The sequence below is a fragment of the Impatiens glandulifera genome, chromosome 3 (genome assembly GCF_907164915.1).
Source record: "Impatiens glandulifera chromosome 3, dImpGla2.1, whole genome shotgun sequence".
Classification (NCBI taxonomy): Eukaryota; Viridiplantae; Streptophyta; class Magnoliopsida; order Ericales; family Balsaminaceae; genus Impatiens; species Impatiens glandulifera.
Window position 1 is genome coordinate 18,134,668 of NC_061864.1, and position 26,286 is coordinate 18,160,953.

The 26,286-nt window shown below is 34.6% G+C and overlaps 5 protein-coding genes across 5 annotated transcripts; 2 read left to right on the plus strand and 3 right to left on the minus strand.

The window, feature by feature from the left end:
* Window positions 1–2,167: 2,167 nt before the first annotated feature.
* On the minus strand, window positions 2,168–3,798 carry LOC124931740. Its single transcript, XM_047472288.1, has 3 exons — window positions 3,594–3,798; window positions 3,023–3,526; window positions 2,168–2,952 (listed from the first exon to the last, which is right to left on the minus strand). The coding sequence occupies exons 1-3, from the start codon at window positions 3,673–3,675 to the stop codon at window positions 2,354–2,356; spliced, it is 1,185 nt and encodes a 394-aa protein (XP_047328244.1). The 5' UTR covers window positions 3,676–3,798; the 3' UTR covers window positions 2,168–2,353.
* A 1,401-nt stretch (window positions 3,799–5,199) lies between these two features.
* LOC124930740 (mannosyl-oligosaccharide 1,2-alpha-mannosidase MNS3) lies at window positions 5,200–10,479 on the minus strand. Its single transcript, XM_047471087.1, has 6 exons — window positions 10,114–10,479; window positions 7,995–8,929; window positions 7,164–7,416; window positions 6,874–7,071; window positions 5,935–6,086; window positions 5,200–5,862 (listed from the first exon to the last, which is right to left on the minus strand). The coding sequence occupies exons 1-6, from the start codon at window positions 10,189–10,191 to the stop codon at window positions 5,586–5,588; spliced, it is 1,893 nt and encodes a 630-aa protein (XP_047327043.1). The 5' UTR covers window positions 10,192–10,479; the 3' UTR covers window positions 5,200–5,585.
* A 1,380-nt stretch (window positions 10,480–11,859) lies between these two features.
* LOC124930801 (nuclear intron maturase 1, mitochondrial) lies at window positions 11,860–14,479 on the plus strand. Its single transcript, XM_047471159.1, has 2 exons — window positions 11,860–13,942; window positions 14,254–14,479. Exon 1 carries the CDS (start codon window positions 11,900–11,902, stop codon window positions 13,931–13,933), a length of 2,034 nt encoding a protein of 677 aa, XP_047327115.1. The 5' UTR covers window positions 11,860–11,899; the 3' UTR covers window positions 13,934–13,942; window positions 14,254–14,479.
* Window positions 13,922–16,718, minus strand: LOC124929895 (probable hexosyltransferase MUCI70). Its single transcript, XM_047470277.1, has 4 exons — window positions 16,469–16,718; window positions 16,154–16,369; window positions 15,497–16,057; window positions 13,922–14,338 (listed from the first exon to the last, which is right to left on the minus strand). Exons 1-4 carry the CDS (start codon window positions 16,716–16,718, stop codon window positions 14,010–14,012), a joined length of 1,356 nt encoding a protein of 451 aa, XP_047326233.1. The 3' UTR covers window positions 13,922–14,009.
* Window positions 16,719–21,710: 4,992 nt separating this feature from the next.
* LOC124928957 (KH domain-containing protein At4g18375) lies at window positions 21,711–25,786 on the plus strand. The gene is made up of 8 exons (XM_047469212.1): window positions 21,711–21,854; window positions 22,078–22,718; window positions 22,790–23,287; window positions 23,395–23,634; window positions 23,723–23,992; window positions 24,110–24,168; window positions 24,271–24,367; window positions 25,282–25,786. The coding sequence occupies exons 2-8, from the start codon at window positions 22,116–22,118 to the stop codon at window positions 25,411–25,413; spliced, it is 1,899 nt and encodes a 632-aa protein (XP_047325168.1). The 5' UTR covers window positions 21,711–21,854; window positions 22,078–22,115; the 3' UTR covers window positions 25,414–25,786.
* Window positions 25,787–26,286: the final 500 nt, after the last annotated feature.

Genomic DNA, 26,286 nt, shown 5'->3' on the forward strand with positions numbered 1-26,286 from the left:
AAATTGAACTGTTCCAACCCATAAATGGTATGCCTAACCAGTAGACTTGCAAGCCCTGCACATAATAATAATAATAATAATAATAAAAAAAAATTAAAGTATTTCGTAAAATCGAAAAACTAAAATGTCTATTGACTATTTGGTTTATTTTAGATTAATTTTTTTTTCTCTCTCTTTTTCTATCATTTCAATCTTTTCAATCATTTTATTCCTCTACTTAAAATATCATTTTACTTTTACCAAATTTTCTAAATTTTAAATTATTAAACCCTATTACTTAGTGACACGTTTCGTAATTTTTAACAACAGTGGGGACTTAAATGTCCCAAAATCCATTCTACCCAAATAAATTTATTCATATTATATACAGGGTTTTTTTATCACTTTAGCCAAAATAAACCAATAAACACAATTTAGGACAGGCCCTAAATGAAGCCCACTTGATCGATGAACCGACATTGGAAGGCTATATCCCTTGATCAATCCGAAGGCAAAATAACCACTTTCAAGCCCTCAATCAAAAATTTACAAAAATCCGTCATTAAAGTTTCAAGCTTCTGAATTTTTAGAATTTTTGGATAAAGATTCAAAGCTCGGATCCATGCATCCCCAAAGCTTCCCTAAAAGCTAAGGAGTGTTCTTCAACTCTCGGTAAGCTTTTAATCATCCTTTAAATTGAATTACCAGTTTAATTGTGAATTTTACATTTTAATTTTAACAGTTTTGTATAATGTCTGGTTATTTGATTTTTTGATTGAGAAACGATCTTAGGATCATTTGTGAGGTTTTTGTTGAAGCCAAACATAATCAATCGATCTAAATTAAAAAATTCCCAAATTTGAATTTGAAAATTTTAAAATCAAGTTTTCTGTTATTGAGTTATTGCTCAAGAACAATAACCCAAAAAACTTCTCACATATTTATAATGATACTAGAAACTTATTTGGATCATTTCTTATCCATTCCGATCATGTTTGATCAAAAAATAATTTTTTCATAGAAAATGAAAATTTTAGTTTTTGAATTGGTCAAATCGAACAAACAATGTTCATGTTTTTGTTTCAATCAATCATATGAAATATAAAGAAGCTGTTGACAAACTTCTTACACTTCCTTAAGGCCTAAAAACCCAAAACCCGATTTTTACATCAAAATTGTTTTGGTTCAATGGAACATCATCCTAGTCGAATGACGTATCATAATGATATTCATAATCCTAGGAGCTTTATGAAACTTCACATGCCATTAGATCAAAGGATTCGAGCCTCAATCAAAACTACAAAAATTGTAGTTTTGATGTTCTTGAGGACCGATAAATGTAGCCCGGGTCCAGCCAGGACCAAGTGTTCTTCATGCCTAGGACCGACAAAAGTTAGCCAAGGCTAGCCCAAGACTAAGTAACATCGACACCCACGACCGAGAATCCTCAGCACTCATGACCGAGAATTCCAAACCCAGGACCGAGTGTTCTTCACACTTAGGACCGACAACGTTAGCCAAGGCTAACCCATGAACGAGGATTCTAACTTTAGGACAAAGTATTCTCGCACCCAACTAAGAATTCCCACACCCAAGACTAAGGAATCCCATATAACAAGGATTCCAACACCCCAACCGAGGAATCTCTACACCCGACCGAAGGACATCCGCACCTGACCGAGGATTCTAGCCTTAAGGCTAGGAGGCTTTAGCACCCCGACTGAGAATCACAAACCACGACCTCGGGATCGAGGGTTTAGCTCCGACCGATAAAAATCGCACATAGGACATCAGTCATAGGGTCTATCTAGTTGCAACTTTAATATTTCAAGATTATTTTTTTTTTTAATTTGGGATCCTAAACCATTTTATAAAAATTACCAAAAAATAGAAAATAATATCAGAATGTTTGTTAAATATTTTCATAAAAAATATTTTGATAAGGGCTCGTTTGTGATTTATTTTTAAACCATAATATCTTTAAAACTGAAATTCTTTAGGTATATTTCTCTTTAGTCAACGTCATTAACTAATGTACTAGCATTTAAATATTGTTGATACAATTTTAAATACATGAAAATATGTGCATGTTTATCACCTTACAAACCTAAAAACTTAGGGTTAATATTTATCTCTTATTATTGTTAGACTGAAATGTGAGAATAGAATGAAATGACTATCCCCACAGTCATACCAACAACATACCATTTTTATATAATAAGTTAACAAAATAATAAAATAACTATAAGTAAAAAAAAAAAATGAAATGAAGCTAAATTTCAACATTTGAAAATTTCAACATTAACTTAATCAACATTTAAACACAATTGATGAAGATATTACAAAAGCTAATTTCTTGAAACCAAAATCCAAATTAAGGCAACAACAACAACATAAATAGACTAATAATAATCCCCATTACAAGTGTTAACCTTTTAACTTCATTCATCACAGTCATCGAAAACGCAACCCTAACATCATCCACAACCGGTCCACACAAAGAGCTCAAATCATCGCTTCTAGTATTATAATATATACTATAAAACGCCACTCGCGTTCTCTCCGCCTTCGCCGTAAAGTTCAGTTCGGCGATCTGAAACGTAGAATTCGAATTCGCCGTATAATGAACATTCTGAGCCTGATCTCCGGCAAAAGCCATAACCGCTAAAGGTTCTTTACACTTATCGCCGCCTTCTCCCACAGCAAACGAAAGTCTATACTGTTTATTAGGTTTCGTCTCCACCATCTGAGAGATTATACCTTCCTTCCCTGATAATAACTCGATTGCTCGTTTCCCGCCTGGAATTGAGAAATGATTCGAATCGATGTAACGAACAGCCCTGTTTGATTCCACTGTCCATCCCGGTAGAGATGAAGTTTCTTCATCTAGATTTGTTGGTAGAAGAACTCCTAATGATTCGTTTCTGAACATCCAAGGTCCTTCTTCAAAATCGCCGTTAACAACTGCATTATCTGATGAAGAACAATGAACAATGAACAATTAACAAGTTTGAATATGCAAATGAATGAATCAATCAATTACCTTTGGGATTAACCGGTGTGAAAAGCTTCTTAATAGCAATATCATCAATGATCGGACCACAAGTAGGATCATCTTCCATACCTGTATTCCTAAACACAACCTGAACATCATCTTCCTCAGCTTGAAATGCAACAGCATAAGCATCCCATCCTTGAATGTTATAAAGAGTCTGCAAATCGATACTCATCGAAGCTGGAGGAACGGATACATTCAACGATTCAAGCTGAGCGCAAGTTCGTGCGGCGCTGAATGTGACAGAGTAAAGACTTCCTTTCTCTACTTTCACATCTTGCCGGATTTCAGCATCGTTACCTAGCCGAACTGCGTGGCGGCCTTCGGGAACGATTAGGATCATTCCGCCTTGTTTTTGGCCGGATTCTATAAGTTCAACCGTTCCGTTCAATTTCCATCCAGGAATCGATGTTGGACCGTCTGATATGTCATCTTCGTTGCTGGAAAAACCTCCGGTTGGTGAAGTTTCGAAATCTCCATTGATTAGAAGACCTGAAATGAAGAGAATCAACTAAGATGCAGGAAGTAGAAAGAAATGTCAGATCTGGAAGTTGCTTACCGTCTTGTGCTTGTCCGGAGACGGTAATGGATGTAAGAAGGAAAGTAATGAGTGGAAACCATAGTAGTGAAGCTCGAGCCATGCTTATTAGGGCAGTGAGAAAGAGAGAAGATGGAGAAGAAGAAGAAGGAGAGACTGTATAAAGCGAGATTCGTTACAGTTTGCAGCTCCTGTTGTACTAATGAACAAACGCCGACTGTTACACTTTATTATTGGAGGAAGAATAAAATGATCAAACACACTATTCTCGTTTTTTTTGCTTTACATAGAGAGGAAAAGGTTTCTTATTTTATTTTTGGATATTTGAATAATCATGCATAATTTCTAAAAACACAAATACATTATACAAAAAATATTTATTTACTAAAAACATCACAATAAAAATGAATTAATAATTTTAAAATTAAATTTGTCTAATAATAATAATTAATTTGTTTAGTCTAATAATTAAATTTGTGTTATGACATAATAGTAATAGGTATAATATATTGATTGTTATAATGTTCGATTTTTGTTTTAATCTTATTTAAATATTTGATAGGTTTGAACGGTTTTAGTGGCGATGAACCGATAAATAGAACCGTTTAAATCATTTTAAATCCGTAATAAATTTGATTTGACTGATTCAGTTCGGTTTAAACCGATTAAGTAATATACTTACACTCTACTCTTTTTAAATGATCCTTTTATTATTCTAATTTTAAAAAGGTATTTTTTAAATAAACTTTAGTATCCAAGGTACAAACTTGCCTTTGGGTTGAAAATGAGTTATTTAATTTTAGTTAAATTATTTTATAATATTTTTATATTTAAAATTTATAAAATTAAAGTGATAATAATTTAATATTTTGAAAAATAAAATTAGAAAGACCAAAATAATTAAAAATTAAGATTAAGAGTTATTAAACAAGGTATAATATTTAACATTACTTTTTAAAGCGAATCGAGTCCTAAAAACAGGGTTAAAATGGGCATTAATTGTGCATTCAACACTTTGCATGGTGGGCCCGCCTTCTCCACTTTGTCTCTCTACAGTATACACCCCTTTCTCGATGCTGCAATTCTGCGTCAATTATTAGACACGAGTTTTGTAAAGCGATCCAAATACGCCGACAACTTTGTAAGTCCTGTTTGATTTGAAAATAATAGTAAAAGGTTAATTTGATTCTACTTATTCATTCATCATTCAAGTGGGTTTTACTCATTCGCAGTATAACAATTGCTTCACTTATTTAACTGTTAAGCTGGTAAAGTACTGAATTAATATAACAATTTATTTCGCACTTTATTCACTCTTATTAGCCAAATCAAACTGATCCCTAAGACTTTTGGGTTTGGATTATTTGAAAATAATTCATCATCTTTTCAATTGTCCCATCATCAATTACATTAATACAAATTATTAATAAAAAAATATTCCCTATTTAATTTTTTACAACTTATTTTTTGACCATATATATAACCTATTAACCAAATAACTCAACCTTTTCATAATCTCAAAAACAAGATTAATTAAATAACCCCAATCCAAAAATACTTAAAATAAAAATTAATTTTAATTTTATTTTAAGAAACTATCACAACCCTAAATTCATGGAGCTCCACCTCAACAACTTAAACACATTTTCAATGAAATTTGAATTGAACCTGAAATTCACTGTCTTACATTAACATGAGGAGCTAGTCACCAATATTTTTCTGAGTGTTTTGAAGTTGTAAAAAAAACATAGTGATATGAATTTGGAAGAGAATTACAAAAAAAAAAGTATAAGAAGTTTAAAAAGTTCCAATATTTATAGACTCAATAGGCATTTTGTTTAAGTTTGAAACTGCAAAATTATAGCCTAAAAACGATCTCAACCTGTAATATATCCGAGCAGCTGTCTCGACTTTCTTCGTGTTGGGCATTCCAGCATCAATTTTTCTTCACATTTAACCTATCTCTTATAAACCACATCATATATGTTCAAAAACTTTATTTCAATTCACATTTCATTGGCTGGCGACAGTTGTTGCTCCTCGTTGTTGAGGATGAATTGGAAGAGGATGAGCTTCCGTGTTGAAAACAAACTCATCCAAAGGAATAACATTTTCGTCTCCAAACAACAAGTAAAGATACTTGAGTGTTTCACCCAAGAAAAATGTCTCCATTTTGTCTCTTTTTGTTGGGGGAATAACCGTCACATCGTTTAAAGATGTATAACCGCCGGATTCAACCTTTGTATACTTCTCAAACGCTTTGAAGATCTCCCAACCCCATTCCCGATATCTACACAATTTTGAGAAGAAGAAAAAAATTGTCAAAGGGAATTAACAAACTGGTTTAGAAATTTGGACATACTTTGGGTCTTCTGTGATTCGATACAAAACGAACAACGATTCTACAGTTTCAGGACGCAAAAGATTGTGCCGGTCAAGTGGCATGATTTTTATGTCCTTTGCATATTTTGACTCTTTGTTTCCCCCCTCGTGACCATCTCCTTCTGACTGTGCCTGTAATACACACAACAATAAACATATAGAAAAGCCCAAGCTATATGAACCTTATTTTCGAAGACTTTGATCAAACTGAAAATTAATTTGTTAGAATACTGAAAATGAGTTGAGAGTATCTGAAAATAAATGCCTAGTAACCAAATGAAATTCTCTAAATTTTAACTACTTGTTATGCAAATTGATTTTGATAAAATGTACAACTAATGTCGGAAAAATCATTAAAAGACTATTTTACCCTTATAATGACATAAGTTGATTAAATTCTCATTATATTTTGAAAGCTCTTGCTAGATTACCGATTTAAGACATTCATATCTTACTGAATTAAGCTAAATTTTGTTTCTTAATTTGAGCTAAATCTAGATAATGAAGTGATTACTAGAAGTAACAGTTATCAAATTAACTTAATTCAAATATTAATTAATCATTTAGATTAAGAGTTTCTTTGATCTTGGATTATTTGGAAAAAAGATTGTAGGTTATAAAATCAAAATCTTGTTGGATGGAAATGTGGGTTTTTTGGGATTATTTGGGTTAAATTAATAAAATGTCTTTTGAAAATTTAAAATTCTATTTTATAAAACATAAAATAAGGATATCTGGGTATTTCAAATTTTTAATTGACAAATTAAGTGATATGATCAGTTGCGTTATGAAACAGTGCCTTAGTCACCTAACCTCAAGGTGGATTTTGAAGGGGTATTTGGTTGAACAAGATTTGAGGCGAATTTCTCTAAGATGAAGTTGCAACTACAAATTTACTACGGGAATAAAATTAACTAACCTCCATGTTGAAATAAGCAATCTCTGGAGCAAGACGAGTAGATGTTACTTCATACATCTCGTAGCATGTCTTAACCAGATCTTCAGCAAGCTTCAAATTTTCAAGATCTTCAAAGTTTAGCAAATTGTTCTTCATAGCTGTTTCCTTTTTGAGGCCCTTGGTGGCACCCAGAGCTAGTGTGCCCGGAAGGAAACATACCTAAAAGAGTTAGCAAACTTTGTGAATGTTTTTTAAGGTTGAGACATCATAGAAGAAGCGGATTCTCATGTAAGGAATTAATCTCCACTTACCAGATGATCCATTTTTGGACTAAAAGATCCTTGAGACCCAGAGGGCAATTCACCCACGAAAACCAATTCATTTGGGACAGATTTTCGAACTAGAAGGTGCTTCACACCCTTCATTGCTTCTGTATACATATCATACAAATATGTCCTATTTGCATCTCGGTCCTGAAGCCAAACTTTTATGAGGTATTCATAATAACTGTCGCCACGTGATCCCAACCTAATATTCTCCCCACTAAATTGACCAGTTTGAGGGCTGCAGCCACAAACAGGATTCAAATGTAAGATATCACAATTATTTTATGCAAACACGCCCCATATAAAACTTGTTTCCATTTATAACACTTGTCATTATAGATGTCAACTGAGAAATCATGTAAACAATAAATAAGCAAGTACTACCAAGAATCAATATAAACCTGTGCGAAAAGCAGCTCTCGTTTGTTTTCAGAAGCAAATCTACTAAGCACTTGCGAGTTACTACCTCTTCTAGTCCATTAAGACCCTTATGGGAAAACTTAGTTTCTTATTCTGATATCATTGAAATAATTTTTGTAATATTTTATATTCACATAAGCAGCTTATAAGTAAAAGCTGCTTATGCAACTAAACATGCTTAAATATTAAGAGCTTGTTAGATGAAAAAATGGATTATTTGGATTAAATGTTATAAAATAATAAAGTAATGATATTCTAGTTATAATTTAATGGATGATGAGATAAAGGGTTATTTGGATTAACCCTTCATCAAACAATGCCCAAGACTTTCATCATTCACTCCATTAGAAGTTCGGAAATAATTGCGCAAAGCAGGCCTAAATGTAGTTTTTTTACCTTATGTAGATTGGAACTAGTCCTTCTGTCTTTGGAAGAGTTTTCAAATGTTCCAAAACCTTCATCGATGCCAAGCTATACTTCGGGTCACCAGTCAGAAAGCTGAGATAGTTGAATTCAAGCTGAAGTGTGGAAACTTCAGATGTGCTACTCAATCCGTCTGGAGCAGTATGGGCAGTGTTATCATTCAAAACAACATCACTAAATGGAATAACAGTGGGACTTGATGTGAAAGCAGTTAACAGACGATCAGCCAAGTTCTTGGCATTTTCTAGGTAGACATTTTCACTCGGTCCTTTGTGAACTGTGTTTTTCCCGATTTGTAGATGATAAGCACTCAGTAGGCCACCAAGAACGCGTATCGTGGTCTCAAACAAATTAACGTTTCCTTTTTCACGGATTCTCCCAGGAAGATTTTTTTCAATCCATGAGCCTGCATCAGAAACGATATCATCTGCACCCATAATCATAGCTGTGTCTAGAGCGTCCACAACAGTAGCACCTAAACCTCCTAAACCATCAATTCCTCTTTGGCTTATTGGCATAAGTTCATCATAACCCACTGCAAAAGTTTTATAGCCAGTCCATGCATGGATAAATGCCTTTTTGACATCTTCTTGTCTGGCTTCCCACTTAATCTTTGCATCAATACTCTCGGAGCTTTTGTTACTGTTCATTTCATCAGGCGTTAATCGAGGAGGGATTCTCGGTGGCTTCCTCCAGAATTTACTAAATCTGCTACTACCATCAGCATTGAGGTTCTCCTTTTCCTCAGTTCCAACACGATTTGAAAGGCTAACTTTACTAGTTTGATTGTTATGATTTAAAAGTAGAAATGTCAAACCGGCAACCATCATTAACAACAAGATCCTTCCTGTGCTACATCTTGTACAGTTACGTTTTACATTAGAGGACAACATAGCCTGAGAAAGAACCTGCAGAAATCACACACTAAACTTCAACTGCTTACAACAGAAAAATACACTATATAAAGCTCCTTGATATGATTATATGCCCATGATATGAGGGGAAAAGGATGACAAAACCTAGATGGGGCATAGATTTTAACTGTAAGCAAGGTTTAGGAATGCTTGCAATTTCATATGGTAAATATTACATAGCCTCACATGTCAAACTGAGATTTGTATGGTTGTCGTGACATATGATCACAAGGGAAATTTAGTAAAAGACAATTTTCGGGGGCGATGATGGATAACATTCATACACTTTGCACAGCATGACTTCAGCTAGATCCAGTGAGGTTGAGGACAGATAAAAAAGGTTACAGACATTATTCCAAGGAAGACATCAGCTAAAGAGTAAGTTTAGGTGAAGATACTGAGTAGAAAGCACATGACAATTGACCATATAATTATTAGCAATTGTTAAATGAGGACTATTGTATCTTAGCCCCAAAAAAGGGGGGTAAAAGAAGAAAGAAAACTAGGACTATGTCTAATTTTGATCTGGTCTGGCATAATTATGTCATATACATAATAAGCACCATCAAGTATACCCTAATGATGGAGAGTAATCTAATCATGTAACAATTACACTTGTAAAAAATGTCAAGGTTTAAGGATTCAATTTAAAAAAAAAAAAAACAGATAGACATGACTTTAACCGCGCCTTTACTGCCAAACAACAATCACTTCTCCTACGGATTGAGATAAACTGAAGCAGCATATCCTTAAATAAGAGCATCAAACTACAAAGTCAAAAACGCTAGTTGAGCAATGTTCATTAAAACTGAAAGATTATCAGGATGTTCATTACTTTTTCATGTAGCAGAAACTAATAATCAGCTGAACAAGATCAATTTTCAGCAAAAATGCACAATTTCCATCTATCCAAAAGCCAAATTGATTCCCATAAATAGCTTCTACACGGTCGAATCGAACCAGAAATGGAAGTAATAAGCTAAATTTGATTTAGTTTGCAACACTGATGGAAGAATCTCCACGATCAGTTGATCGATCGACAAAACTTGTAACAAAAAAATGATCATAGAGAGATAAGCTGCTATCTATTTGAAATTTGAAGCTAAGGAAAGGAAAATTCGATAGGAGCAGTCATCGTGAAAGAAACAAGCATGAGTGAAAGATCTGGTGAAGCAAACCTGAGAACACGATCGCTGGCGAAACTTTGCGTTATCGTAGCGAACATCTTTCATTGAATACGGCAAAGTTTTCGACATGATCGATCGGAAACTGGAGCTCCGGATCTCGCGTTTTGGCCTATGATTATGGGGAACCTATACAATTGGATATTAGAATATGGGGGAGGTATAGAGAGAGAAAATTGTGTTCTAAAACCTATGGATCGGATTGCCAATAATCTAGAGAGAATGAAAATGATTTATTACGGTATAGAAGATTTGATGGATAATTCTGTCAATGCGGAGCAAAGTAGCAGCTGTCTTCTTCTTCTTCTTCGATTCAACCCATATTAGAAAGAGAGAGATTTGTAAAGAGGGTCGTCTTTTGGATGGGACCTGGGGTGGTCTTTTTCTCAGTAAGGCTCGGACCCTGGACCTGGACCCTGGTTTCTTTTACATTCTTTTTGGAGAATTATTTTCTAATCTATTTTTCTTTCTATTCATAATTACTCGTTTAAATTGGTACCATAATCTTTGGTGGGTGGGGTTTGGGTCGTCTATCGTATGCTGTTATACTCTTCGATTATATTTCTATCATAATTTTTGTTGGGTCGTCGTATGCGGTTATACTCTCCAATCATATTGCTACCATAATTTTTGTGTGCTCATTTCTCGAGTTCGTGTTTGTCAAAATCTGAAATTATTTTAATCTAAGAGTCCTTTTACATTTATCATATAATAATAAATTATATGAGTTTCTCACTATTTTGACTATATATTTTTAATTATTATTTGATAAAAAAAATCGTCATCGTTTACCAAACCCATTGTCAAAGATAAATTTTACAGTCATTTAAAACTTTTGGTAGAGATTTTCCGACACCACCTAATTGCGGGGCTTCCACGAAAGATAAATGGGCAACATCGTATTCTCTTCTCTTTATGCTCCGAGTTGTTTTTAATTGATTTATTCGGTTTTCATTCACAACTATGGACATGAAACTCACATCAATTATATTTTAAACACTTTCAAGAAAATTACATGTTAAAATTTTAATATTTGTATTATTTATTAGTATTTGTAAATTAATCTTATATTGTATCTTCTTACTTTCCTTATTTGATTTAATAAAAATAAATTATTTATATAAAAAAAATTAACAAATAAGAATTGCATTTCTTATACTACAATAAATTGTTTATAACTATACAAAAATTCACTATCATATAACTAAAAATTACAAATATTTATAATTAAGCTAATTTAGACATATAAATTATTAAATTTTTATTTAAATAGATGTATTACTAAAAATTAGTTCATTTAATACATTTATTACTATTTATATTATATATATATATATAAATATATACATATTTATTAAGACTTACTTTTAATATATTTTTACTTTTTCTTCATATATTTTAAATAATTAATAAACATTTATTATTTTAATTTATAATTTATCATAATGGTATATTTTTTATACAAAATATTACAATATTGTACTAATATTAAATAAAATAAACAATTGATATTAAATATGTTATCTAAAAAATATATATATTATTGAATAAAAAAATTAAATAAGAAAAATAAATTAAGAAAATATAAAAGTTAAAAAGAAACTGTAAAAATGTTTAATTAAAAATCTATTTAATTATAATATTAACTTTTTAAAATGAATTAAAAATATATTTCATATTAATTTGTTAGTATAAATATATTTGTCATTGGAAAAATCACGCGATCTCAGCTAGGTTTACATTGTAGGATCTTTCTAAACAGTATGAAAATGTTCAAGTGATGATTTCACTTAGAACTTCCATCAAACACCTTAAGGACATCATCTTTACTCCCGTCCGCACTCTCTGTCTCTTCTCTCATCGCCGCCACGAACCGCCGAAACAAGACCCATATTCCCTTCTCAAGGAAGACCCTATTCAGGTAATCTCAGATCTATGGGTCCGATCATTCTCCGACAAAACCCACAAACCCTTTACCAATCTCACCGGTTTCCTCTCAAAGCTCGATTTATGGGTCATCGCTTATCAACGCTCCTGTGCCGACATTACCGGCTCCTACCCTTCTCGAGCCGCTATCCAATCCAATGTCCTTCAAGACCTTGTATCACTCCGACAAGCCGTTATCAAGAATCAATTTCTCTGGAATGAGAAAACCCATTTACACATTCGCGCACCCAATGATATACCCTCTACCAAATTAATATCCAAGAGAAAGTTCCGCTCTTATCTGAACTCAGCTAATCCACCATTTCAAGACAGGGTAGTTCAAGAGATGCTGTTGTTGATCCTGGAACCCATATTTGAGTCACGTTTCTCCCCCAAATCGCACGCTTTTCGTCCTGGAAGAAACGCTCATTCAGTAATTCGATCCATTCGGAGTAATTTCGCTGGTTACTTATGGTTCTTGAAAGTAGACGTAACTGAAGTATTTGAAACTATTCAGCTAGATACAATGATGACATGTGTGGGGAAGTCTGTCAAGGATTACAAAGCCCTTGACTTGATTCAGTCAGGCCTAGAAACATCTCAGAGGAAGAGAGTAGTAGACATTGTTCCTGAAAAGAAGGAGTTTCGAAGGAAGAAGAAGATAAAGAAGAAGAATAAATCTGAAAAGAGAAGAGTTTTGAGTGGGGATGATCCAAAACCAGACCCATATTGGTTAAGAACATTCTTCGATTTCTCACCAATGGAAGCTTCTCAGGTACCCAATTATGCCTCTTTAGGAATTCTCAGTCCTTTATTATCTAATATATACCTTAATGAACTAGATCACTGGATGGAAGAGAAAATATCCGAATACTTTAATCCATGCGAACATGATTCAATCTGGAAAGACTTGAAAGATGGTAATAGTAATCATAACCCATCTTGGCCAGAATTTGTTCCATCAAGTGGAAAGGCAAGAACAAAGAAAATGGATTACATTCGTTACGGAGGCCACCTCTTAATCGGAATTCGCGGTTCTAGAGGCGATGCATTGAGAATCAGGAACGAAATAAACGAATTCATCCATAATCGATATGGGTTATCATTGAATGAATCCAAATTCGAGATAGAACACATAACCAGAGGAATTCTTTTCTTGGATCACATAATCTGTCTAAGAGTGATTCACCCCACTCTTCGATACACTTCAACCGGGGGAGAAATCGTCAGTAAGAAAGTCGTCGGCACATTGTTATCTGTTACAGCTAGTCTTCAAAGATGCATCCGACTGTTCAGACAGCTTAGATTCGTCAAAGGAGATAAAGATCCCGAGCCACTTCCATGTACTCCAATGCTTTACGCAGGCCAAGCTCATTCGAACGCTCAAATGAATAAATTTCTCGAAACAATGGCTGACTGGTATAAATATGCTGATAATCGCAAGAAAATCGTCGCGTTCTGTGGCTATGTGATTCGTAGCTCGCTGGCTAAACTCTATGCTGCAAGGTACAAGCTTAAATCGAGAACCAAGGTTTATAATATGGCTTCGCGTGATCTCAGCCGTCCTTTGAGGAAAAGTGGTATCAAGTCTTTGCCTGATTATGAACAACATCTGGCGATGGGTCTTGTCGATCCGATTGAAGGCGTGCGATTTTCTCACATGAAGTTGGTACCTTCGTGCGATTACACGCCGCTTAAGAGGAATTGGATTCCTGATCATGAAAAGTTTTTGATTGAATATTCAAAATTACAAGATCCTAGATTGTTTTGTGATTTGCTTAGATCAATTAAGGAAGATGTGGGTTTAAATTTACCACAAGATCAGATAGCTGCCATTGTATGGGACTGGAAAACAGTTGGAATTAGGAGAGCCAGATTACATCATTAAACTTTTCAGGTAATTGATTTTAATCTTGAAATTGCATATAAATGAATATTGATTCTCATATAAAAGAAGGAAGTATTTACGGGTTTTTGGATTCTCTCCACATTTTTGAAAGATATGTCTTGCATTTGTCAAAGCTTGTTGTGTTTTTTAATGGATCGAAGTTTGCCAAATTGGTTTTGTGAGTGTCTTGTTTGATGAGATTGTGTCGGAATTCTAAGACAACTTGTTCGAACACCTCCACTTCAAACATGTTGATTTTTATGTTTGGTTTTGTCATGTCTCGCACGAATGCAAATGCTAATTGGTCTCTCGGATTGAAGGCTTCGAGCTCGTTGAACAATAAGCAAGAGAAGGCGTTGCTTGTCGAGCTGTGCTTCCTCAAGATCAATGCACTGTCTGGTACATCTGCACTCAACAAAAAAAATTGGATTAATCGAATGAATGATAAGGCCACTCAAGAATGATTTCTAACCAATGAGGGCTGTAAAATTTGAAGAGGAATGGTAAATTTATGTTTTTGAGGGTGATGTTGAATTTGAAGCAGAAACAAATAGTCTTCCTTTGCATTGTTGCTTTATTAAATTTGTTAATATATTATAATAATTAGAAATGATTGAAAAATAATAATTTAAAACCATATAACCACCATAAAATCAGTAAAAAGAATTAATTTGTAGTCATGGACCCATGTAAAATAAACTTCACAAATAGTTAATTCCATACTAATAACTTTTACATTATTATAATAAAAAATATATGAAAAAAAATACTCATTTTACTTTCCTCTTAAGTTGGGTACAATTTGCTTATATGATAATTTAATGTCTCAAATTTAATAAGTTCTTAAATAATCTTAGATAATAATTATTACGCCATCTTAATCAAAATCCTTATTTGATAGTTGATACTATCTTCCTTCTAAAGCAATAGACTTTTAATACCAAGTTAAATAATTAAAGTGAGCTTCTTTCTACAAACTATAGGTTTCAATTAAATTTTTTTAATTAATTTTTTATTTTCAAAATAAAATTTAGTATCATAAAAACATAATGTTTTGAAAATATTAAACTTACAAGAACTATCTATAATTATTTTTAAAATATTTCAATAATAAGTATCATAATATTAAAATGACATAGATTTTCTTTATTACTTGAAGAAAATAATCAACTTTCTACATTCCCTCAATCATTCACAATAATTATTAATAAGTCCATTACAAAGAAAATACTTAAGCAACACTCTAACTAGATTAGGCAGTTATTAGTGAATCCCCTAATTAAACTAAATAATTTATATCAATTTTATCTTTAAACTAATATTTTATTTATTTCTCAATAAATATAAATTCATATATATAATATGATTTTGAATTATAATTTAGATAACAACCTCTGTACCAATGCAACAAAAAGTGTGAAACTATCTTATATCTATGTAATTTCTAAACTCAATATTGTAAGTGGATTTAAACCTAATAAAGACATAGACACCAAATGACTATTTTGATTTAAGACTCTTATCACATCAACTATCTTATTTGAAAAAAACGTTTTTAAATACCTGATACATAAGGAAGCTTGCGATCCGACCATGGTTGAAGTCCCTTCTCACAATAACTCTCCATTTGCATTTTCAAAGAATCAACATCTCGCCATTTCCTCCACCTCGCAGTCGCCATCGCTTCCTCCATAGTATGAACGTAATAAGGATGCCTAGAGATCGCCATGTCAACATTTTTCTTAACTACAAGTGAATGAATCAAAAACAACGGATCAACCGCCATCTGTAGCTTGGCATCCACCCAAATGCTGTAAATCGAGTTTGGAAAAAGCCTGTGGACTAAATACTTTGGTATGACACCATTCATGGCTGCATTCTTGTACAAATTGTCGGTCTCAACTCTTACAAGTCTCCACACGCCAACATTATGTTCTTTTGATGTTTTGATAATCAATTTGTGTATGTAAAGTCCTTCGAGTGTAATATCATCCACAAACATGAAGAAACAAACCAATTCTCGTGTTCTTGATCCTAGTTTTTTTGGCTGTCGGATTTTATCATGGTCACCAAAGATTGCAGAAACTACAACCAATCCTTCACATTTCTCCATCGCAATTCTATCTTAAAAATGAAAATTTTCTATTTAAATTATGTTTCAAAACAAAGAGACAAAAATGAAGAAAATTCCAAGAACAAGACAATAAACAAATGAATTACCAGAATCACTGACGGAGAATTTCTTGAGAAACCCGCAAGGAATTTCAACGTCAACATTACGATGTCGATCAAAATAAGAAACCCTTTTCATGAAACTAAAATTCCCACCAAAACTATCATGATCAGCCGATTCCTGAACATACCTTAAATTCCCCGAACCCAAATCCGATGAATTCTTGCATGATTCTTGGATTTCTTTCACTACAGTCCAATAATCTGAAAAAACAATTGAACCCATAAATCAGAATTCATCAATCATCAATCATCAATCTCATGTTACATTATCATCAATTAGAATTGGACAAGAATTGGCACCTGAGAAATGTACAGGGAAAGCGCAGGCGGATCGAAGAGTGGGAATGGAATGTTTGTGTTCTCCGTAAGATGGTGGATAGGAGAAGAGAGGAGATAGAATGGGGTCGAAAGGGGATGATCGGAAAATGCATTTGGTGGTGGAGATGGAGAAATAGACGGCGATCGAAAGGGAAGTAAAGAGGTAGAAAAGAGAAAAACAGAGTTGTTTTGATTGGCATAGGAGTGGAGTTGAATACTTGGTTTTCCCCATAATAAGAAGAATTCCATCATTTAATTTGTGTTTACTTACTTACTTAAATACACAACCTTAAATTAACTTTACTATTTTATTCCATTTTTTAAAAATAATAATATTAATGACCTTAAAGCTGGTTCAACTTTTCATTAAATACTAAACTAAAGAAGTTTTAAATGTTACATTAGCTCGGAGATTTCAATGATTGTGAATTTTTGCATTTTTAAAGTGTAGCAATGAATTGTCATATTCTCTCCCCCTTTTTATTTATTTATTTATCTTTCTCCTTGTTTTAATACATATTTAACTTAATTATTTTATTAAAATATAAAAGTAATAAAATATTTTCAAATACAGTAATCTTTATCTTATCCAACTACACTCTTAATATTATCATAGCAAAAACACATCCAAAAATTATTTATCGGTTTCTAATTAAAACTCAAACTCGCTCCAACTCCAAACTTAAAAGTGTTTTCAAAATATTGTCTTAAAATAAATACATCTTTTGAACGAATCAAAATCATTAAAGAAAATATACATATTCTACATAATTTCATTTGCTTTATTGAGAGACCTTATCAACTTAATTAACCAATTAGTTAGCTCAATCAGGTATACTCAATGTCTAAGAGATTAAAGACTATGTGTTTGACTTTATGTGATAGTGTATTTGCTTCCCACAATTATATATATTTTTAAAAACCTATAACGATGAGGACTGACAAAACTATAACAGTGAGAACTGGCGACAGATGATTTGTTATTCTATAAAAGTTATAAAATATGCCCTCAAATGTGTTATCTTTTTAACAAAAACATAATATATATATAAAATAAAATGAGATCATTTCACATTTTATGTGTCAAATAAGTTTGGTTTGAAAGATGATACATTTGAGGGCATACCTTATGGAACACCCGATGTTTCGAAGGCTAACCTTAAGGTGAACCTATTAGTGTCACGACTCGTTTAAGGGGGTGTCGAGATTAATTGAAGTCTTGGCCTAACAACGTGTTAATCTCCATAGTTCAAAGGAGGCCAATCATCCAAGTAAGTCCACTACAAGTAGGGGTGTTCAATATTTGGTCTGAACCGAATATCCGACTGAATTCGAATTCACCCAATTTGAATCAACCGAATTCGAATTTTATTTTCGGTTTTCGAATCGAATTTCAAACCAATTCGAATTCAAATATGGTTTTCGAGTTTGAAGTTCAATTTGAAAACCAAACCGAAAACAGAATTCATTTTATATTATTTATTTTTCTAAACTTAGCTTAAGAAAAGTTCAAAATAATCAAATTATAATAAAAAAAATGAAACAAAGCACCTGTGGTCTAGTGGTAGAATAATTCCCTGCCACGGTACAGACCCGGGTTTAATTTTTGGCTGATGCAATTTATTTTGAGTTATGCTAGCTCCAAAAATTAAAAAAAAAAACAAATTCAGTTTGAATTCGAAATTCGAACCGAATATCGAATTCGGTTCGGTTTAATTAAAATTTATTCGAATTCGATTCGGTTTTCGAATTGGCTAAAAAAAATAAAAATTCGAATAAACCGAACCGAGAAATTCGAATAACCCGAAAACCGAGAATAACCCCGAAAACCGAACCGATGAACACCTTAACTACAAAGAATATTTTAGAAGCATTGGAGAAGACATGCCCCAGAGTAATAAATGTAATAATTGGATAGTAGGTCCGTTAATGAGATAGTTAGAATGAGGTAGTTGAATATTATATAATTAATATGGTAGTTAAATAGTATCATTAATATAGTAGTTATAATTAGCCCTATAAATACTTCAAAGATATTTCTTTGTAAACACCAAGTATTCATTTAATAGAATTCTTAATCTCAAAAACTTTCTCTTTCTAAGTTCTTTTTTCATTGTCTAAAAAGGCTTATTAGTTAGAATTTGAGTCGATCTAACCTAGTGCCACACGGGTCGAATTTCATCCTATGACAAGTGGTATCAGAGCCAGGTTGTGCGCATTCAAACTACAGAAGATGGATTTAAGTGTTGTTATCGTCACTAAGGTTTCGACCGACAAACATAAGGGCAATGGATCCAAGAAGGATAAGTCCGTCAAGAGAGGTGGTGCTATCATGGAAGCGCGGGTGACCCGACTTGAAGAAGGCATAAACGAGCACTAAGAAGCTCTCGAAACGTTTAGCGTAATGACCGATAGAGTGACGGTGTTGGATGAGATAAGTGAAAAGTTGGTGAATGAGATCATGTGGATCATTAACAATTCGAATCGTAGCATTCGTGACAAGGTGTTAGGATCGATTCGAGGGGAGGTTAATGATATCCAGTAGAAAGTACTCAAGACAATCCGAGGAGAAACCAATGCGATGATCGACATTTTCCAAAGAGAAATGATGGGGAGACTTGATGCGATGGAAAGTCGGATTGGGTGAAATGGAGGGGAACTTCGAGGTGCGACATCTCATCGAATGAATGTTTCTAAGCCAACTCCGTTCAAAGGCTCGAGGAGTGCAATTGAAGTTGAGAACTTCCTTTGGAACACAGAACGGTATTTTCGGGCATCAAACATACTTGATGATCACACCAAGTTGCATACGACCCCTTTCTTCCTGATAGAGATGGCGCTATTGTGGTGGAGAAGACATGAAACAGACATTGAACGAGGTACGTTGATGATGAAAACACGGAAGACTTCAAGACTGAGTTCAAGCGCCAATTCTTTCAAGAGAACGCCGACTTTGAGGCACGAAAGCGGCTAAGTCAACTTGAGCACAATAGGACCATCAAGGAGTATGTGAAGGAGTTCAAGAATTGATGCTCGAGTTACTTAGTCTATTCGTGTTTGTTAATAGCCTAAAAACTTGGACATAGTTAGAACTGCAAAGAGCCAAGGTGCAGAACGTCTCCGAGGCAATTACGGTTGCGGAGAGGCTGATCGAGCTCAAGTTGTCCGTGGACAGGCCAAAGTTCGTCAGAGATGATGAGGATAAAGGTGGGGAAGACCGCCCACCCAAAAAGTTGCAGCCAAACAACAATTCGGGGAGGAAAATCAACGAATTGGGTAAGCCAAGAACTTGTCACATTTATGGTGCTACCAACCACATAAATTTCATGTGTCCATTCAAATGTAAAAAAGTGGCGGCAGTTCGAGAAACTGAGTCCTCCGATGAGGAAGAAGAGACTTAAATAGAATCCTTAAGACTGATAAATGCTGGGCTAGTGTTGCGGAACCGATCAAGGTAACAAAAAGGGGCTCGATGTTCGTGGATGCCTTGATCGGGGGAAGACACATCAAAGCATTAGTGGATACTTGAGCTACTCACAATTTCATGCATGGAGGAGTGACTAAGGTGTTGGGTCTCCGCATCCACCCAATGAGAGGGACGGTAAAGTCTGAGTACAACAACCAAGCTGGTAACCGAGGAGGATAAGAAAGTGCACACTAGGATGGAAGACTGAAATGGGACAGTCTCATTTACATTAGTCCCTATGGATGACTACGATGTAGTATTGGGACTACAATGGTTAGATCAGGTAAGCGTTTGCATAGTTTCTCGTTCTGATTCCTTAATTTTTTGGATCATGGAAAGACTAAAGTGATACCAACAAGAAGAGAATCAGATGGTATGTGCATGTTCTCGGCAATGCGATTTAACCGAGGTTGCAAACGTGGTAAAAAGAAATTTTCCACTTTTGCTAGGATGGATGACAAAAACAATTCCAAGGGAAAATGAGAAGCACACGAGGAAGTCTAAAGAGCGGGTGTGAAGGTCTTCGAGGGACTCAAGGCCAAAGACACCAAACAACCATCAAATCCACAAGGTTTGACCACATGTTACGTTGGTCAAAGTCACTCCACCTTCACTCTTGCCAAATCCTTAGGAGAGGAAGCAGATCTTGCTCAGACATCTTTGGACAAAGACACCAAGAAGATGTAGAAATGGCCAGGATCTGAATAGGCGTGCAGTCGAGTTTAAGGAGGGGGGCGGAGGATTGAGAAATTTACTCCTGCAACAATGTAAGTCTCTGCAATCTGAGCTCAAGGGGCTTGTGCGCAAATACGAGGGACCGTTTAAAAATGAGCAGCGTGTGGGGGAGGTCTACCCGATGTCAAGAATAGGTAGGGAAAAAGGATCACTTGTGGCAATTCAGACAGAAGATTGAAGGGTACCGGTCCAAGGTCAAGCCGAGGACGGCCACGACTTAGGTGGGAGAGAATGTTACGGCTCATTAGTGTCACGGCCCGTTCAAGGAGATGTCGAGATTTATTAAAGTTCTAGCCTAACAATGCTCTAATCTCCCTAGCCCAAAGGAGGCCCAATCATCCAAGTAAACCTATTACAAGAAATATTTTAGAAGTATTGAAGAAGGCGAAAGAATATCATTAACAGGGTAATTAAAGAATATGATTAATAGGGTAATTGAATATTATATAATTAATATGGTAGTTAGATAGTATCAGTCATATAAATAACTGAAAGATATTTTATTTGTCATATAAATAACTAAAAGATATTTGTAAATAAAGTTAATAGAATTCTTATTCTCAAACAATTTCTCTCTATTTTGTTTTCATTGTCCAAAAACACTTACTAGATAGAATCTGAGTCGATCTACTAGTGCCACAATTTTATCCCGTGACATTAAAGTGTGCTTAGTTAGATAATAACAATGGGCCAACCTATACCCAACATACCTTTTTCTTTTTTAAAACCTACTTGTTAAGGTTTTATTCTATAACCATTATAAACATTAGTATAGTTGTAAACAATGTGCTAAATTGATTTTTTTTCAAATTATATTACAAAAGTATTATTGAAATCTAACCAGATATATAAAATAAAAATAAAAAATACATTTTCCGCATAAGACAAACGTGATCACGCTGCTTTGTAAATGTCATTCCCGAAATTACCATGAAAAAACAAAAAATAAAAAACAATTTACCTTTGTTTAAAGAAAAATAGTAAAAAAAGGAAAACCTAATTTATATATTTTTGGGTGCCAAAAGCTTAAATTCGAGAAAAAATAGCCCTAATTGTTCACTTTTTGCGAATAACATAGAAATCCCTCTTGCAAAGAGACGACAGCAGAAATCTCAATTCATGCTTTGAAGACAGGAGGGGATTATTTCCAACAGGCTAATATCGGAGGTAAGATTAAGGTTGTTTTTTCTTAGGGTTTGAATCTTTTCACGCTCTTTAAATTTCCTGAAGATCGTGACTTTTTCACCGACCTTATCTATTACGAATTTAAATTGGATTCTGCATTCTATGTGCTGCTTCCGTTGATCTTTCTTCAATTGGGTATATTCTACTTAGTGTTTTTCTGATTGAATTTATTGGAGCTGATCCTTTTGCTTTCCTTTCCTTTCAGTTGAATTCTTAGTTTGGAAAAATATTAAATTGACTTGAATGGGCGAAACGGGGAAGAGGGGTAGGTCTCATAGAGACAGTGATAGAGACAAAAAGGATCAAAAGAGGCGTGCAACCGACAGAGATGATAGGAACGAAGGTGAACTTGTAGTTTACAGAATAATATGTCCAGATGGTGTAATTGGCAGCGTGATTGGAAAGAGTGGGAAAGTGATCAATTCTATAAGACAGGATACTAGGGCAAAAATTAAGGTTGTTGATCCTTTTCCGGGTTCCAAAAACAGGGTTATTCTCATCTATTACCATGTTAGGGAGAAGCAAGATGTCGATGTGGAAGGAGAATTCAATGATATGGAACCTCTTTGTCCAGCTCAAGATGCTCTTCTCAAAGTGCAGGAAGCAATTGCAGGTGCTATAAATGCTTCTAACGATAATAATAATAATATAGATAACAAGAAATATAGAGACAAAGAGGAGTGCCAAATTCTTGTACCAGCTAGCCAAACCTCTAGTATCATTGGAAAGTCCGGTTCGATTATAAAGAGACTGAGGAACATCACTAAGGCAGCTATTAAGGTTATACCTAGAGATGCAAGCGATCCATCTCATTCATGCGCATTGGATTTCGATAATTTCGTTGTGGTTAGTTACATTTATTTATACCTGAAAGCAATTGTGGTATCTGGCTATACTTAATTTTTTATTTTGAACAGATAAGTGGTGAACCGGAATCAGTTAAGAGAGCTCTGTTTGCAGTTTCTTCAATCATTTACAAGTTTCAGCCAAAAGAGGCCATTCCACTCGATACTAATGTTCCAGAACCTCCTCCAACAATCATTATTCCTTCCGATTTTCCTATTTACGCTCACAATGGAATATATACATCTGTCGAATCTCTTCTACCATCACGATCTGTTCCATCTGTCATAAGTTCTGCAACCCTACCCGAACTTCCAAGATATTCTGATGAACGTGGCACATGGCCGTCTACTTATTCGTCTGCTCTTCCTGTTGGGGCTGGTTATGGAGGTTCTTCGCGATCGGAGGAGTTTGTTGTGAGAATATTATGTCCGAGGAGCGTGATTGGTCGAGTCATTGGAAAAGGAGGCAGTTCTATTAAAGGTATCAGGCAAGCTAGCGGTGCTCGAATTGATGTCGATGATGCCAAACATGAACGCGATGAATGTATTATCACGATTACCTCGACAGAGGTTAGAAATTTACGCTCTTAAGTCTTAATTCAATTACTAGTCAATGATAGGTTATGTTATTCTACTCTGTGTGTTGAATTTGTTTACTATGTTAAAAAAATTGCCAGTCATCGGATGATGTGATATCGAAGGCAGTCGAAGCTGTTTTGATGCTACAAGAGAAGATGGCTGATGAAGATGTTGGTACTTTGACAATTAGACTCCTTGTTCCAACTAAGGTTATAGATTGCTTACTTGGTAGGGGCAGTTATGTCATTAATGAAATTCGAAAGAGAAGTAAGGCTGAGATCCGAATCTCTAGGGTTATGAAGCCCAAGTATACTGATATGGATGATGAGCTTATTGAGGTGAGGAATGTTTAAAAGAGTTTTTGATTTATGTTTTCTTACTACTTTCAGTTTTTGAAATCTTTTTTTTGCGATGGTCTGGATGCAGGTGATGGGGGAAGTGGATAAAGTAAGAGATGCGCTTCTTGCCATTGTGATGAGGCTTAGAGATGATGTTTTGAATGATAGAGAAAGATATTTCAGTAATTCTTATGGTGGCAGTTCAGTTTATTCTGCCGGAACAAGTTTAACAGTACCTTCGGCTTTGCCTAGTGCTGTACCAATGAATCCATACGCTTACGAGCCAAGAAGTGAACCCAGGAGAAGAATGGACCCACTTTCTTCAAGTGGTGGCCTTTATGGTTATGGTTCTTTGCCGGTAATCCATATTTTCATCTAATTTCTTTAGATCTTCGAAGTTCCTGATTGGATTGATGGGTTGTTGTTCTGATTTAATCTATAGTTCTAATGATCTTTGCTTCTTGTGATAATGCAGATGGGAGATAATGACTATGGATCTTCTTTGTCTTCTTACTCATCAAAGATTTATGGAGGGTCTGTAAAATATATATATCTTGATCTTTTTTGATGTTTGTTTTTCTTTCAATGTTGCGCCACTTATGAAAAACCTCTCTTTTGTGTGTTTCTTCTCAACAGATTACCACCTCCATCCACCCTTGAGATTTTGATTCCAGCACATGCTGTGGGAAAAGTGATGGGCAAGGGTGGGGCAAATATAGCCAATCTCCGTAAGGTAATATAAGAATAGTTTTGACTGACGGCTCTGGTTTTGAGCTCATATAACTAATCCTCTAGAACCAAGTCGCGGATCTTATCTACTAGCCTAATTTATTGGGATTAGAGTTGGAAACATCACTCATTTTCAACATGAAACCACCCTCCAATTGCATATTTGCATATGTAGAGCTGACGAATTGTGAGAGTACACAATACAAAATTATCGCATGGGAAGTGACTAAAGTGGGCCGGTTTGGTAGGACCAAACTTTTAGATGTGATCTCATCCAACTCAAATTTCGATTGTCATCCAGCCTAAAATCCTGGTTGTGATCCAACTTAAAATCCACACCTTTTTTTTATAGATAAAGGTTTTTCCAAAGAGGAGACTAACACAACATCCCGCTAATATGACCCCCACTTCAATCAAGTTGTTTTTAGTGGAAATCAAATTTGAGACTAAGTTTAAGACTGTTTCCACTTGAGCTATCTTGAAAAAAAAAATCCATTTTCAATATTTTATTTTTAGACTAGTGTTTTTTCCAAAGAGGAGGTTAACACAACATCCCACCGTTATCCCCACTTCAAGGTGCTTTCAAATGGAATCAAACTCTAGACTTGAACTTCTTGAGCTACCTTGGAAAAACAATCCATGCTTTTATACCAAACAAAAGTATCTCTGTTTCTGAAAAAGTTTTGGATCAATAAGTGTTACCCCATCTTATTATCATCAGTAAGAAGAAAATATAACTCGTGTGTATCCTTGTGTCATATATAACTAATCCTTTCTATCTTCCTTGGTTCTTCTTTCCACATTCTTTGTGTGCCACTAGGATTCTTGTATATGCATGTTGTTCTTTCAGATGATGGCTCATTGGGGAGACTTTACCATGTAATCCATACATTCTCACTCACAGTTATTTGTCCTCAGATTTCTGGAGCAGCTATAGAGATAACTGATGTAAGATCTTCCCGTGGTGACCGTCTTGCTCTAATATCTGGCACAGCTGATGAGAAGCGTGCTGCTGAAAATCTGATCCAGGCATTTATAATGTCCACTTAACCTATAATGTTTGTTGTTGTTGATCCTCCAGTGTTTTAAAGTCGCATCCTACCCAAAAAGGCCTTGGAGGTTTATTCGAAGATCTAGTTTCTGTAGTTTCTTTCTACCTCTATCATGAAGTGTTTGGCTTAATCTCTAAGATCATCTTCTGCTTCGAGTCCTGCTTCTGCCATACCCAGGCAAAAAAAAAACTTGTCTATTTGTTGCTTTTATCTTTGAAATAATCTTCTGAACTTTTAGGATTTTTTTTTCGATCTCAGTGTTTTCATCTTGACTTGTGTCAAATGCTGCTGCTATGTTCCAAAGAACTTGAATAATGGTTTATTCAAAAACTATTACTGGTTTGCAATGAGAGTATGAGACTTTGATGTCCTCTGCTGCTATCTATTCTATGAAATTTGACAATCTATGGTTTGATTAATCTTCTTCTTATCCGAAATGGATCAGATCTCTCTATGTCTGTTTTCTGCTGATTCCTCCTCCTTTTAGGCACTTGGAATTTTCAAGTGTTAATGTATCTACATATGTTTGTCTTAGGGAATTTGCTTAAGCTGACATGCCATTTTGGTTATCCATGTCTTTGATGAAAAAACAAATTGGTTCTTCTTATCCTTTGATAGATTTCACTACTTTCTAGATGTGATTCTTTAGCAAAAATCAGAAAGTGTACACAGATGTCAGTCTCCTCTAGAGTGATGGTTTGTTTTGTAGCAATTTTCTGGCTTTGATTCGTAAGTAGATCCAAATTCTGAATTTGTGTGGTCGAAAATCTTGATCAAATTTTTGAATTTGTTGTGGCTAACTAAGTTTTTTGCAAACTTGATCTCATCAGGATTCATATCCAAATAAATGAGATTCTTGACAAAATAGAAA